At 32.6% G+C, this 16,390-nt stretch overlaps 1 protein-coding gene across 1 annotated transcript; it reads left to right on the forward strand.

The window, feature by feature from the left end:
• The first annotated feature begins 3,790 nt into the window (after positions 1-3,790).
• LOC110114656 (F-box/kelch-repeat protein At1g51550) lies at positions 3,791-15,554 on the forward strand. Its single transcript, XM_020847605.2, has 2 exons — positions 3,791-4,283; positions 14,491-15,554. The coding sequence occupies exons 1-2, from the start codon at positions 3,845-3,847 to the stop codon at positions 15,438-15,440; spliced, it is 1,389 nt and encodes a 462-aa protein (XP_020703264.1). The 5' UTR covers positions 3,791-3,844; the 3' UTR covers positions 15,441-15,554.
• Positions 15,555-16,390: the final 836 nt, after the last annotated feature.

Genomic DNA, 16,390 nt, shown 5'->3' on the forward strand with positions numbered 1-16,390 from the left:
CCTAAAAGGCAAAAGAGAATCAGGAGAAAGTTAGACAGTCAAAACAAGCAGGAGACTTACAGATGTGAACGGTCTAATCACACATGTGAGGCAAGATGCATGATAAGCTTACGTTTAGATGCACACGAAGAATTAATATGAGTCGGAGAGACTGAACATTTATAATGATAAACAGAACATTGTTAGAGGCCATAAATTAACCTTGCTCTATTGAAGAAGGATCAAGTAATTTACAACCCAGGTCTATTTTATCTCTTTTCGTGGTATGCAAAAGCTTAAGTCGTGAGCGTAAATGATAATCTAATCTTACATGATTAAGGACAACAGTATAAACTCCACCAAACACTAAGGTTCGAGGTTAAACTAAAGTACTTATTGAGGGTCCTCTATACCTTCATGTTTAAACAGCCTTAAAACTCCATAGCCTCCATAGACCTTATTATGAAGCTGAAAGGGAGCAATACAGCACGTCCATAGATAGCCTTTCATGTTGGCTGTTGGTCAGTGCTGATGGCGCGTTTCTAGATTTCATAACTGCCAAAATCAAATGAAACAGTAAATAAATACATGTAATGGGACAAGTCAAGATTAGGGCGGGAAGAATGAAAGTCCAAATCTGTGAACAACAATAATTAAACCCAACAAAAATATCAAAAGCTTTGAGAACAGAACCAGAAACAAAGATTAACAGTGCACGCACATCCCATGAGCTGAATATCAGAAAAGGGCCAAAAAAAAAAAATAAATAATAGAAGAGAAGAAAAGGACAGCCTGATAAAAAAATAATGGTGATGGAGAAAATAATCAGAACTAACATCTCCTTCACGATGCCTCGCCGCCAAATAAAACAACAACATCGAAACAAAATTAAGGGAGTCGAAGAAAGCCTGGCCTGGGCGAAATCCCATCTTTTGTCAGCAGTCTGCGGAAGAAAGCAAACCAGCTTGGGAAACTCTGTAATAAAGCCTCTTCCAGGAAACTACTCCCTTTGTCCTGGGCGGGAGAAGGAGCAACAAGGGCAATGCCGACACTCCGCCACCCCAATCCCTCCTGCATATTTCCTTCCAGAGGGAGTCGCCGAGGCCACTGACCTAAACCTTCTGCATGTCATGGAGAAGGATATAATAGACTCAAGAGGAAGAAGGAAGAAGGGATGGATATCAGATGAATCGTCGATCCAAATGATTGCGCTTGAGGAGTAGCTGTAGGAGGGAGGAGTTTGAAGAAAAAGGAGTGAAGACGTGAGAAGAAGAAGCAGCTTGATGCATAGGCGTTTGGTCTTCAAGAAGTGCTTGTATTTGGCCTCGGAGGTTTCAACTACAAAAGAAGTTTAAGGGAAATGAAGCAGGCCGAAAGAATATGAATGGAAACTTTCCAAGGGCATTTTCGTAACTCTGTAAGTTGAAATTCTGTCATTTATAGTAACTGCCAATAAAGCAGCTGCGTGCGAGCATAGAATAAGGCAATTTTCTACTGACGCAACGCTCACACGAGCCAATTTACGAACAGAACATTAGTTTTTTTTTTTTGGAACATTTAGGTCAAAAGAATAAATTCACACATATCGCATACAAAGACTCGAACTTTGACCTCTTAGTTGGAGCCTAAGCTCTCCAACCAATCAGGCCAAGGAAGAGTTGTTGAACAGAACATTAAGTTAATATAAATAACCCCGGGTTTGGATTGGTGTAGCGGCCCTACTCTAAATGGAGAGAAATAACATCAATGATTGATTGCTGTAGGGGTCTGGTCGTGAGAAGTATTACGATGTTAATGCCCCTCTATGAGATAGCAGTAAGTAGCTAACCATCGTTCACTAAAAAAAAAAATTAATAGAAATAAAAAAATACCACTAGACAAAAAAAAAAAAAACCCTATAAGTAGGTGTGTATACTAGGGCAAATAAATTAGCTCAAACCCCGGTCACCTATCGGTAATAGTAAGTTAGAAACTGAATTCAAGCTCGCTAAAATTTTTATTAATACTTCAATTCGTAAGATTGTGTTTCTCCACTAATGCTGGTGAGAAACACTGTAGCAAAGAAATGTTAAGAAAGTTAGAAGCAAAACATGCCAAGTTGAAAGGATCAATGGAAGCAAGTTGTTTGAGCTTCTAAGGGGGATTTGGTCAAAATCTTTTTCCACTCCTAATATATATATTTCTTCACATTTAGTTATATTTTTTGATTTCATGATAGTTTAAATTACACCCTTTTTTTATTTTTTTTGCTTAATTTTTTTACAGAACTTTTCGTTATAAGATATATATATTTTAATATTTAATATTTGTGTTGTATTTGCCCGCCCCCCCCCCTTAAAAAACGCGTTCCCCACCCTAATGGGGGTGGAAGTCAATGGTGGGAGAAGGCATCCACACTATAGATGGTTAGACAATATGAAAGTCGTTATAGCCTCGTTTGAGGAAAACATGGATCGAGATTCGTACGAGGAAGTTCAAGATAATGGGCTCACTAGAGACCTGTTGTGCTAACATATTCATGGTAGTAAAGAAATTTTAATTCTTAACTTCATATTGAATATCTAACACAACGCATAGATAAGTAATTTTAAGAGTTAAATATTTTATTGGGGGAAATTAAAAAAAAAAAACATAAGGCATATCACGATTGAAATATTCCTCTTTATAAATAAAATTATAAGAAATATGCTTGTATTTCATTGGAGAAACAGGATTACAAAAGTTTGAATTACTAACCTGGTCTTTTATGTTTGTAGTAAAGATTGTTAGAGAAATAGTGGTTGGTGATAAACAGTTAGATAATGGACAGTCGACCGATAAGATTAGGTGCCATTGATCAAGCAATGGCAATTGGGCAATAGAGATAGGGCAATGAGGGGGGGGGGGGGGGGGGGGGGCAAATACAGCACAAAAAATAAATAAATATTTTAAAAATAATATTATATATCTATATATTACGAAAATTTTTATAAAAAAATTAAGCAAGAAAAATAAAAGCAATTGCCCCCCTAACCATATAAAGGTTCCGCCACTCCACCCCATAGATCTCCTCCCTAGCAAGCTCTATTAACAACTTGCTCCATGATCCTTTCACTTGCATGTTTCTGCTCTAACTTCTACATTTCTTTGTCTACAAGGTTTTCACCAGTTTAGTGGAGAAACACAATCTTACGAATTGAAAGTTAATAAAAATAGCCGAGCTTGAATTCAAGTTCTAACTTACTATTAGATAGGTGAACCGGGTTTGAGCTAATTATGTTGCCTAGTATACACACCTACTTATATGGTTTTTTTTTTTGTCTAGTGGTATTTTTTATTTATATTAATTTTTTTTTGTGAACGATGGTAGCTACTCACCGCTATCTCATAGGAGGTGCATAACATCGTAACTATTCTCACGACCAGCCTACCAGCAATCAACTCCATTGATGTATTTTCTCTCCATTTAGAGGTAGGGCCGTACACCAATCCAAACCCGGGGTTATTTATATTAACTTAATGTTCTGTTACACAACTCTCCTTGGCCTATTGGTTGAGAGCTTAGGCTTCCAACTAAGAGGTCCAAGATTCGAGTCTATGTGTATGCGTTGTGTGTATGAATTTGCCTTTACTGATCTAAATGTCCAAAAAAAAAACTTAATGTTCTGTTCGTAAATTGGGCTCGTGAGCTTGCGTCAGTAGAAAAATTGCTATTCTATGCTCGCCGCAGGCTGTCTTATTGCAAGTTACTATAAATGACAGAATTTCAATTACAGAGTTACGAAAATGCCCTTGGAAGTTCCATTCATACTTCGCTGCTTCATTTCCTTAAACTTCTTTGCAGTGAAACCTCCGAGCAAATACAAGCACTTCTTGAAGACAACCCATGGCATCAAGCTCTTCTTCTTCTCCGTCTTCATCTTTTTCTTCAACTCCTCCCTCCTACAGCTACTCCTCAAGCGCAATCCATTTGGATCGAGATCATCTGATATCCATCCTTCTCCTTCTTCCTCTTGAGTCTATTATATCCTTCTCCATGACATGCAGAAGGTTTAGGTCAGTGGCCTCGGCGGACTCCCTATGGAAGGAAATATGCAGGAGGGATTGGGGTGGCGGAGTAGTGGATGCCCTTGTTGCTTCCCTTTCCGCCCAGGACAGAAGGGAGTATTCCTGGAAGAGGCTTTATTACAGAGTTTCCCAAGCTGGTTTGCTTTCTTGCCGCAGACTGCTGACAAAAGATGGGATTTCGCCCAGGCCCAGGGCTTCTCACTCCCTTAATTTTGTTTCGGATTGTCTGGTTTTATTTGGCGGAGGATGTGAAGGAGGTTAGTCTTGATATTTTCTCCATCACATTATTTTCAGCTGTTTCTTTCTCTTCTATTTATGGTTTTTTTGCCCTTTTCGTGTATTGCAGCATGATGTGGTGCACTGTTACATTTTGTTTCTGGTTCTGTTTCAAAGTTTTGATATTTTTGTTGCGTTTAATTATGTTAGTTCAGTTGGAACTTTCATTCTTCCCGCCCTAATCGATAGTCCATTACATGTATATTTACTGTTTCATTTGATTGGAGTTATGAAATTGGGAGCGCCAACACTGACCAACAGCCGTATGAAAGGTATCTATTACGTTGTATCTCCCCTTTCACTTCATAATAAGGATTATGGGAGTGCTTATGGGAGTTAAGGCTGTTCAAATGAAGGTCATAAATGGACCTAGATTAGTCTTTAGTTTAAGACACTTATGTTGGTGGAGTTATACTGGCTTTGTCCTTAATCATGTAAGTTAATTTAATTAAGTAGACTACTTTGCATAACAAAAGAGATAAAATAGACCTGGGTTGTTATAATTACTTTGGATCTTCTTCAATAAGCAAGGGTTATTTATGCCTCTAAATGTTTGTTTTAATCATAAAATTGTAGTCCCAATGAATCATATTCTTCCACAATTGTAATCTAAACGATAGCTATTATGCATTTTCATTTAGACATACCATTGTAAGTTTTGCTTGTTTGGACTTCTATTTCTCTGATTCTTTTGATTCTTGAGATGAAAAAAAATAGCCCAACACAAATGAGATAATGGCTTAGGTTGAGGCCAAAGTTATGTAATCTTAATGAGGTAGATTGAATGTGATACTATAATAGGTTTTCAAAAGGAAACTAACACATTGAGGTAAATATGTAAAAAGTTTGATAAATGTATGTGGGTGGTGTTTTGAACTTGGGAAGATGCTTACTGAATACTCTCTCTCTCTCAAAGTTATGTAATCTTAATGGGGTAGATTGAATGTGATCCAATAAGAAGCTACTTAGAGCTAAAGTTGTTGGTTCTATGTAGAATTTAATTGTGTTGATAAATTAGATTGTACTGTTGACTAGAATTCAATTACGTTGATCGAATTCGTCGGGGGGCCTTCCCATGCTTGGGTTTGAGGGCTTTGTCATTGAAATTTTTTTTCCATACAACCGTATAGCTCTGATACGCTGTATACTTGAGCATTGCAGCGCTGTACACTCATGCTGCATTTAGAGAGATAGAGCAGATTTTTGCGGCATGCCATACCCAGCCCTGCGATGCTCTATACTTGGTGTCGCAACATTGCGAGTCGGGCTGACTTTTTTTTTCCTCATTTTTCATGTTTAACTTGAAAGGTTGCGCCCCTTGGAGTCATTGAAGTGTGTCTCTTTGTCAATTACAAGTGTAGAAAATGGTGTGAGAGGGAAGAGAGTCAAGGTGATTGTGAGAGAGAAGAGAGATTTGTACAATTTCTCCACAATTTTCATAGTAGATTTCTCGGTGTGGTGTGGCTTCATGGGTTTTTTTTCCGATTTCAGGTTTTTTCACATTAAATCCTGATGTTCTTTCTTTTCGTTACATTTTCTGTTTCTTTTTTGTCTTGGTTGTGTAAAATTTCACTTATTTCTTGATGCATGACTTTAATTTGTCTAAGAACTTAGCCAACATAATCCAATGTTTCTTGAGTATTTTTACACAACCAACATCTTTAAGCTAATAAATTAAATGCATAAGTTCCTTTTTGAAAATTTCTTACATGTTCGGACAACTTATTCCTAAACAGAATGGCTAATACTCTTAGTTTTCATCTCATGTAGTAATAGAAAATTGGCTAAACATGCTACATTCTATTAAATTATTGCCAGACCTATAACCTTGACTTTAACTGACCTAATTTTGTGAATCAGACAGTTGCTAACAATCAAAGTAGGCTTAGGCTTCGTTTGGGACGACTTTTTTTATGCTTTTTAAAACAGTTTTTTAGTACAAAATTAAAAATTTTTGTACTACAAAGCCGCTTTAAGAAGCAGAAAGAAAGTTGTCAAAAACGAAGCCTTAGTCTAAGAGTACAAAAGTACTTTCTATTTCATCAAAGGCAAAGACATGATGGAATAGAAAACACTTTGTACTAATGATTTCATAAGGTAGACCCATGATGAAATGGAGGGAATTAGTCATTAGTTCAGAGAATGGGATAGGAGTAACTGAATATAGCAGGAAAAATTGGGATTTGATTTGAATGGAATTTGTCATAAGTTTTGGAAAAAGTTCTTTAGGGTATTTTTATGATTGACCAATTTAGTTGGGATATGTTGGTTAAGGAATTAAAACAAAACTATCTGTTCATATTTGTCCACCTAAAAAATCATCTATCTGAGCCAAGGCAAATATTAAAAACAAAATGAAGTCTTAAATTCTTTGAAACAATTGAGAAAAACAATAATAGAAAGCTTCTTTTAAGAGTGACCTATTTAATACGTCCAAACATATCTATTTAGTTAATTTTATAAAAACAGTGTATTGGGTATGCCATTCAACATATTTTTTAGATGAAAGCTGAATAATGCAACATAACATTTCTAACATGTCCTTAGAGAGTTTTCAAAATTCTGAGTAAATGTTGGATGTTAATGCAACACCCTCAGAGTAATTTCGCTTTGCCCACTGGATGAATTTCGCTTATGTGTTTTGAAAGTAATTCATCATGATCATCTTTTAGCATTGTACAACCATTTGGGATTGGATGCCAAATTAATTCAAGGAAATTATGCTTATTGGAAACCACATGGAATGTCAGATCTAAGTTCCAAGATATTTTTGAATACTCCCATCCTTGTTAATGATTTCCTGTTTAACTTTCTAGAGACATGTTGCTAACTTTGGCAATTTTTTTTTTTTATTAATTTCGCTTTTGCAATAAAAGCTGGCTTTAGAGAGTTTTCTCCAAATCTTAGTATATCCTGAATAAGATAAAGATGGTAGTGATAGGTACTGAAATCTTGCACAAGGCAAACCACCAGTCCTTATACCTGTAAATCTGCATGCCTATTTTTTTTAACATGTGCACTCACGCATCTTTCTTGGAGTTGAAATGTTGAAATGACTTTTCATGTAATTCTGAATAAGTGTTTATTTTACTGATTAGTTTAGTGTTTCAATTCAGGTCATCTTCTATTTTAGTTTTGTAGCTTTGTTACCAACATATTAGGAAAAAAAAACTGTTTTAGTAACTGAGTTACTTAGAACCTGGGGATAGGGTTTCTATTAAAAAACTGACATGAGATACTCTAAGTCATGCAAACAAACAATTAAAATATATATATGTATTTTATTTTTGAATATTGAAATTCATATATTGCTATTTATTGAAAGACACGGAAAATGGAAGTTTTTGAATAATGCGTATGCGTAGGTATTATAAAAGTATAATACTTAAATTTTCCAAGTTAAAATTTTTCTTTATTCAACCTTAAAGAAAAGAAAAAATAATAATATGGAATTATGGATAAGATAGACGCATGCTAATAGCAGTGAAATTATAAGTCACGATTTTTGCGCAATAAAAGGATTGATGATCAGGTGCATCATAATTCTGATAAGCAAAATATTCCCATTCTCTACTTCTCGATCACAACCTAGATTGAAAGTCCCATGAGAATATGCTATATATCACGTGCTTGATGATAGGTGAAACTAGCAAATCTCTCATGCGCAAACTTGGATGAATTAGTCAATCGATATTCATCAAGTTGATATGGGCATAATTGTTGGACTTGTAGAGAAATCTATGAATCATATATATAAACTTACCTTTTTTACTTTATAATATATATTTTATATCCATTATGATTTGTGGAACACAATATATTTCCAATACTAGATTCAAGAAAAAAATAACATAACTTTTTTAGAAATTGTGCATATAATGTATTAGATTTGAATTCTAAAGGAAGTGGAAAGAGATAAGAATTCAAGGTTTTGGTTGATGATTCATGCTATAAAGGTAAATCAAATTTACTTGTAAATTTAAATTAGTACAAGAGTTTTATGAGATTTATAAATTGCAAGCATTTTTTGCAATACATTTTATGACCTGGTCTTGTTTTCTAACATTAATTTCTCAAGCATTCCTATAGAAAATATTTTAGATTTTTTATGAACTGTTATCATATCATAGACATTGTTTAAATTCCATTTATATCCAATCTTCATCCATAATATATTTATATAATTGTTATATAATATATTAAGTTTTATGTGAATACTTTTGTATAAATCATACAAATGACTGATGGGTGATGCAATAGAATTTAATACTTGTAAGAAAAATGCTAAATACTAATTTATTTCCTAATGAATATATTATAACTAAGGGGAGGAGATGATGAAGAAAATTTTAAATATACATTTATCTGGCTTCATAAATTTTTTTCATACTAACAAACCAAGCATATATGATATGCATATTATATGACTCGAAAATCTCTTATAAAGAAACTAGCCTAAATGACCTATAGATTAATTGTTATGAATTATTCATATTTACTTTTGATTTGAACTAAGTAGATGGAGATTTAAATTTCATATTTTCTTGAAGGCAATTATGGCATAAAACTATTTAAATGTTGACATAATTTCTTTCTTTCTTTTCTCGATATGATCCTGTTATGAATTTGTAAATTTAGAACTGAAGAGATTCATAGACATAGAGATTACTTAATTAGAAACTTTATTAGAGGTTATATTATTAGATTGTTCAATTGATTTATAAATTTTAGCATGCATGATTTATTTAGTTTCATAGTCAAAATGTTTATTGAGATTCTAATTAAAGTTTGTGTTCATATATAATCTTAGGATCAATTTCAAATTTAAATATTATTTCTTGCTTATTTTTTGCTTTAAATATTGACTCTTGCTCGTTTATCGGTTAATTTACATGCTCCAAAATTTTTAATTGATTCATGTATAAGAAAATTAGATGTAGAAACATATTGTATCTATTCATTATTTTTTAAATCTAATCTATCATTTAAAGAATGTTCACGAAGTATATTTTCTTATGTAGGTTTACTTTTGACCATACTATCTATTTATGTTAGCGTGTGTTTAACAAGTTTTAAATGAGATTTTAATGATCCTTCCTAGGTAACAGTAGGCATGAACAAGTGTGGTTCTCTAATAGGTGGATAGTAATATTTCTTAAACTCTGATAAAGCTTTATTTATTGTCTTTGGTGAAATATAATATTTTTAATGAGAATATGACTCTTAATCGAACACAATGGAGAAAAAGGATTCATATAGCCAACTCTACGTAGTGGGATAAAGGCTTGTTGTTGTTTTATTGTAATATTTCTAGGATCATAATTAAATTGATTTCATTTAAATTACATCATTTTTTTCCTTAGTTACTATGGTTTAAGTTTTACTTTTAATTGAAATCATAATAAATCGTAAGCTCCAATGCTAATTCTAATGTAGGATGTCTTAGAGTTTAGATTTTTTGATGTTGAACAAACTCATATAAATATTTATAATATGAGATGGACAAAATCATATAAATATTTATAATTCATACAATATAAGCTCTTAATTTCAATTACTATTTGTTGCTTTCTTTTGAAGGCTTATGAAGGGAATCAATATAGATTATAAATCAATAGTTTAGAAATGCAGAACCATGAAAATATCATGTAATTAGATGAAAATTATGTAGTAGATTATATCGAAGTTGATATAACTAATTCCAAATGCAAGCCAATAACAACTTTACAAAACAAAAAGGCGTAGTTTTCAAGTAAAGAAGTTGCTAAAGCAGTAGAATCAAAGCCCACACTTGTATAAGGTGTTATTCACTTTTGAAAATTTTAAGTCTTACACTTGATATTTGATTCAACTCTAGGACACAAAGAATATCAAGTCTTACGTAAGTTATTTTTATTTTTATTTTATTTTTTATAATAATACATCGAGTTTTCTACAAACCTATGACTCTTATTTATAATTGTAATGCCCTTGTCAATCACAAACAATGAAATATACATAATGGTCCTCGTGGAGCCATAACACATTACACATGATGCAATGCTTGCTATTTGAAATATGGCATAAAATCTTAACATATTATATATAAAAATGTAGTTAGTTACGAAAGACTGTTAAACTGAAAGGTAAAATGTCATGATAATAAAATTAACTAAAGTGACCCTTAAGTTTAAGTGTCTCGGTGCTTCAACCACTTAAAATTTAAAATATTACATTTTTTTACGAGTCTAATATTTTCTTAAGAAATTAAACTAGTCATCTTGAGAATCATTATCATAAGTTAAAAAAATATCATTTTCTTTATCAACATTATAATTATTTCCTAAATCATAATCTTTCTCATCACTCTCATCATGACCATGTATACACTACTACTTAAATGTAAGTTATCAGAACCATAAGTTAAAAAAGTCTCATGTAAAAGAATGATGAATTTGCATTTATTAAACTTTTCTCCTTCATTGAAGCCTTATAAACCTTATTGCATGGTGTCAAAGGCAAGAACATCCTTTGGTGAGAGCATCGTTCAACGTGTATTTGGTTCAAGCGAGAACGTTTGGATAGAGTACCTTCAAGATGTTGGAATTTTTATGTCATAATATAAAATGCGGAAATAAAAATCAGGATTTTTAGAAAATTAAATTAAGGCATTCTCAATATTAATTTTCTTAATAAATAACTTTATAATATGAAATAAAGAAAACTTTATCGAATTATTGATTGAGATTTGAAATCTTCTTCGTCGAAACGTTAATTGAGACCGTAAGCCTTCTTCTTCTAATCACCCCACAAAATATATTTTATTGAGTGGGCACAATCAATCAATTATTGATGAACACTTTTTTTTTTGAATCTAATTTGTGTTCTAAACACAATTTAATCCTTCAAAAGAAAAGACAATGAGAGTAACATTCTTCTCATACATATTCTTCCATCTCTCATGAAGGAATTATGTATCATCATATTCATGTAGAACTTTATTCTTATTTATAAGAAAAATTAACATGTTTTCATAAGCACCTCTTAGTATTTCATGAAGCATTTTAAATTAATATTAAAATGATAATTATCATGACACATCATCAATTTTATCTTTAATTTTATCTATATCTTTTTAATATTAAAAGATATTTGATGATAATTATCATGACACATCATCAATCTTATCTTTAATCTTATCTATATCTTTTTAATATTAAAAGATATTTGATGATAATTATCATGACACATCATGACTTATCATCAATCTTATCTTTATCTTTTAATATTAAGAAAAAATTAATGATGAGTCATCATTATCTTCATGAAATATAAAATTAAAAGGTGATCATAAATATGTTATTAATGTGATCATAATTAACATTTATATTATGTCACATTCTTAGTGTTCAATACAAAATAGAGCTTAGGTGATGAAGAAGGGACATATGGACCTATAATTCAAGCTCCAATAAATTTGATTATTAATTTAACTCTTAAATTAATAAATCAAAATTATTAATTTCAATATTATTCCACTATAAATATGAAATTGCACTCTTGAAATTATAGTATAATTTACTCAATTAAAAAATTGAATCGTCCATTGATTTAATCATTACATATAAAATAATCCTCCATAAAAAGTTCATAATTAGAGCTAGGTAATTCTGTCACCTCACTAATTATATCTTAATCCTTGAATTCCAATTAATTCTCTAATGAACAATAAACTTTATGACCTAATCATAAAATTTGAGCGCTCAATTGTTCAAGTTCTGAATTAATTATTCAAGGGAACTAATTTTCTAACTTTCAAAATTGAAAGGAATGGATTCCATATCTGTATATTAACATTCCCAGCCATTTGTTTCATTTGTGTTTCTGAAATACAAGGATTGAGTTTATTTCTTCCAAACTATTTCCGAGTAAATCAAAAAACTAAATGTCACAAATAGGAGTTTATTAATAACTCAGGATTAAGATTGCTTTATATATGATCATCTTTATGATTAATTTTAAATTCTCTATAATTAAAACAGAATTTATTAGAGAATTCAAAATTTATCTGGTCCAGTTCTATATAATCATATTATATAAAGTACCTTCATCCTTAATATCTCCATATCGAATAATCCGGATAAGATTATTCTATTCTTAATGTTGATGGACCGTACTAATAATATTTAATTATAGATTCCTACTATAATTAATAATTATGAATTTGTTTTGATTATTATCCATAATTCAATCCTCTTATATATAATTATATACTGAATTATGGTTGCATAAATAATCATGGAACAAAAATATTATATCAAATGATAATATCGAAACATGCTAAACTTGTCTTTAAATATTTATTTCCATAGAAAATGTATTACAATAATATTTCTTTAGGGCACAACCCTAACACAAGATTGCTTTGGTGACATCGGCTTTCGAAGAGAGAGATAAAGATGGTTTGAGAAAGAGATGAAGGTATTTGTTATGTGATTTTAGATCTCAATGCGAGGGCTTACGGGTCTACACAATTGCAATAGAAAGATCTATGACAAGCCACGTATCCAAAATCCCGAGTAGTCACATATCCACTATCATGATCCCAACTGAAATTAAAAAAACCACTAGACTTATAATAAGATTATAAATCTTACGAGAACCTCACAAATCCCTAGCTCGGTGATGGAGGAAACTTGAAAATCTTGTAGGTGCAAGGAGACAACCACAAGTCTTATGATGTTCGCAAGTCCTGTAATTATAATAAAGATAGCCATGACAAACAAACCCTCATGAGACGGTGAAGGTAGATGAGTTGGAGACAAGAATGACGCCGAACAATGAGAAGGTGTTGGAGTAATAGGGGAAAGCAAGCACTGGTCACAAAAGGAAGTCAAGGAGGAAGCCGAAATTGTTGTAGAGGCGGGTATTGGAAGTCAAAGTTGTAGAACTCACAAAAAGATTGCCGTCATGGAAAAGATTGTTGCTAGAACTCGCAGGAGGATTGTCATCATGGAGGAAGATTGTCGTTGAAGCCGTAGAAACTACTAGAGCAATTGAAGATCTTATATATATATATATATAATGGAAATTAATTTGAAATAGCATGAATGTATTTAGGGGTTTGATTTTATGAAAACGGAATGCCGTGTAAAGTAAATGTAGTTATTGAAAATACTTATGAGTTATTTAGTTAAGTACAGTAGAATTGCTATTTTTTTTGTTTGGTTTGAAGTAAGAGATTGTAAAATTAATCAACAGTGAATATAATGGCTTATTGAAGTTGGTTGACGACAAAGGCGGTGGGCGGCTACCGGTGATTGTCAACGGCACTGGATAGCGGTGACTGAAATTCACTTTTTTCGAAGCTTTGTATTTCGAATTCATTCAAAATATAGGCGAATTTAAAATACACCCAAAATGAATTAGAGGGTGTTTTTCAAACATACTCCCAAAATACTTTGCATGCTTGAATTTTGAAAACCCCTTATTTTAATTTACATTCAAAACGAAACCAACTAAACAGTTTCACATTTATCGTTAGGACATCTTTTCTTGTTTTTCGTTAGTGTTGAAACATAAACTTAATTTAGGAGTTTCCTATTCAGGGGCAGAGAACTGCATCAAATGGTTTCACAATACTTGGTAATTTAAACCGGATGTGGTTTTTAAAGTATTATGTGCTGAGTTTTTCCCTCTATGCATGGGGAACTTGGTATTTTTTTTCCAGTCAATTTCTGTAAGTTCAATCTGTAAGCCTTGTTTTTCTATGAGAGCATTACTTTGAAAGCTAGAAGGGATTGGGCTCTTGAAGGAATTTAGGTTAAAGGATTTACTGTGCAAATAGGTGATTTTTTTTTTAATGACCTTTCTTAATAAAAGGAATGCAGCAGCATTTCAGTTTCCATCATTTCATTGATTGGATATTGGAATGGAAAAAATGGTTTCAGGAAATATACAGCACAATCAATTTGGCATTCATTTGTGTTTGTTGCAATTGATCCTTCGTCAGAATTCTCTTTACTACCTTTGCTTATTTCACATATATAGACGGTAATATATGTGAATACTGCATGCAGTTTGAAAAAAATAAAGTCGAAGGCCATTTTGGAGTGAATTTGATGTCGTATTGACGTTTTAGTGGTTGAATATGCTCCACTGTGGTTTCAAATATAGAGCTTTTCACAATTTTTTTTTCTTCTTTATTAGGCCGTCATCTGGATGATACATGGGTAGCACAGATAGGAAATGGATTTGACAGGGTCCTCAGTTGGAAGCTGGTTGATTCAGGCACTCCAAGTGGACGATTTGGGCATACATGTACCGTATTAGGCAAGCTCCTTGTTCTATTTGGTGGCATCAATGACAACGGAGTACGCCAAAATGATACATGGGTTGGTCAAGTCACTGAAGAAGGATCCTCAGTGGCTAAAATATCATGGAGGCTTTTGGATTTGGAACCCGTTGTACCTCCTGCTCGTGGTGCACATGCTGCGTGTTGCATCGAAAACCGACAATTAGTGATCCATGGCGGCATAGGACTATATGGTCTTCGATTGAATGACACTTGGCTACTTGACTTATCTGAAAGCCAAAGTGCAAGATGGCATCAAGTTATGAACATCCGACCATCGCCTCCGGCTCGTTCTGGTCATTCCATTAACTGGATCGGCGACAAACGGATAGTGCTCTTTGGTGGAAGGGGATCAGGATTTGAAGTTCTGAATGATTTGTGGATTCTAGACATTGGAGGAGATAATCCTAAATGGAAAGAGCTCAAGTATGATTCACCTAATTTACCAGATAGGCCTCTTCCTCGCGTCGGTCACTCTGCAACAATGATGGTTGGTGGAAATATTCTTATATATGGCGGCGAAGACTCGCAAAGACATCGAAAAGATGACTTCTGGATGCTAAATTTGGGTTCCCTATCAAGATTTCAAACAACAGGTTTGAAGAAATACTTGAGAAGAATGTGGAAGAAGCTTGAGGTGGAAGGGCACTGCCCTAATCTTAGATCCTTCCATGGCGCGTGTACTGACGTATCTGGATTTCATCTCTTTATTTTCGGCGGGATGGTTGATGGCATAGTTCATCCTGCTGAACCTTTTGGGTTGAGGTTTGATGGTGAGCTGCACCTGGTAGAACTTGTATTTTAGTTTGAGAGACTGGCCACTTCTTGAAGCCTAAGTTTGCACATTTTAAATTTTAGAGCTTTGCCTGTCACTTTGTCTGTGCCGTTAAATCGTATATCTCAGCCTGCAACAAAGCAAGCAAACTTTTGGTCAAAGTTTCACAGCATGAAAAGGTTTTCGGAATAGGGCTGCAAGCGAACCAAACGTTCGACGAGCTACTCGTTGTTCAGTTCGATTAAAGCTCTTTTGTGATCGTTTAATTAACTAAACAAACAAATTTGAACAATATTTTAGATACTCGATTCTTAAATAAACAAACTTGAACAATAATGCGTTCGGCTCATTTATGTTCGCGAACAACATCATTTGAAGTTCGTGAACAAGCTCGAAATTAAGCTTGATAAGAAGCTCGATTCATGTTCGATTTTAAACTCATGAATAAGCTCGATAAAAATAATTAATATTTGATTATAGAAATTTATAAATATAATAATATAAAATATTATATTTTATAATATAATGATATAAATTGTTAAATAATAAAAATTAAAATAATAAATTTTATATTTATATGTTAATTAAGTATTTTTTATTAAATTTAGTGAATGATAGCAATGTCAAAACATTTAGTATTTATATGGCTATTTATTTATAAAACATTGCCTTTATAATGATGTTTGTTGGAAAATTATGTGAGATGAGATTTCTTATAAATCATGCCTTTGTTACATAGACAATGCTTTATTATAAATAATTTGGTTCGAAGATATGTTATAGAACGTGTTGTTTGATAATTAAAAAAAAATCGTTAGATATGTTCGCGAACATGCTCGATATAATTGTTTGTTAGGAAGTTCGATAGAGCTCGTTTGTTAAGTTCATGAACATCTAAAGCTAACTCGTTTATAGCTCGTTCATGTTGTTTTTTAAAGCTCGAAAGCACTAAGAAACAAATATGAACTGAACATAACCGA

This window comes from Dendrobium catenatum, unplaced genomic scaffold (genome assembly GCF_001605985.2).
Source record: "Dendrobium catenatum unplaced genomic scaffold, ASM160598v2 fragScaff_scaffold_1163, whole genome shotgun sequence".
Lineage (NCBI taxonomy): Eukaryota > Viridiplantae > Streptophyta > Magnoliopsida > Asparagales > Orchidaceae > Dendrobium > Dendrobium catenatum.

Coding starts and splice junctions, on each gene's coding strand:
- LOC110114656 (XM_020847605.2), top strand. CDS start 3,845: ATGGCATCAAGCTCTTCTTCTTCTCCGTCTTCATCTTTTTCTTCAACT. Junction 4,284..14,490: donor TGGCGGAGGATGTGAAGGAG/GTTAGTCTTGAT, acceptor CTTCTTTATTAG/GCCGTCATCTGGATGATACA.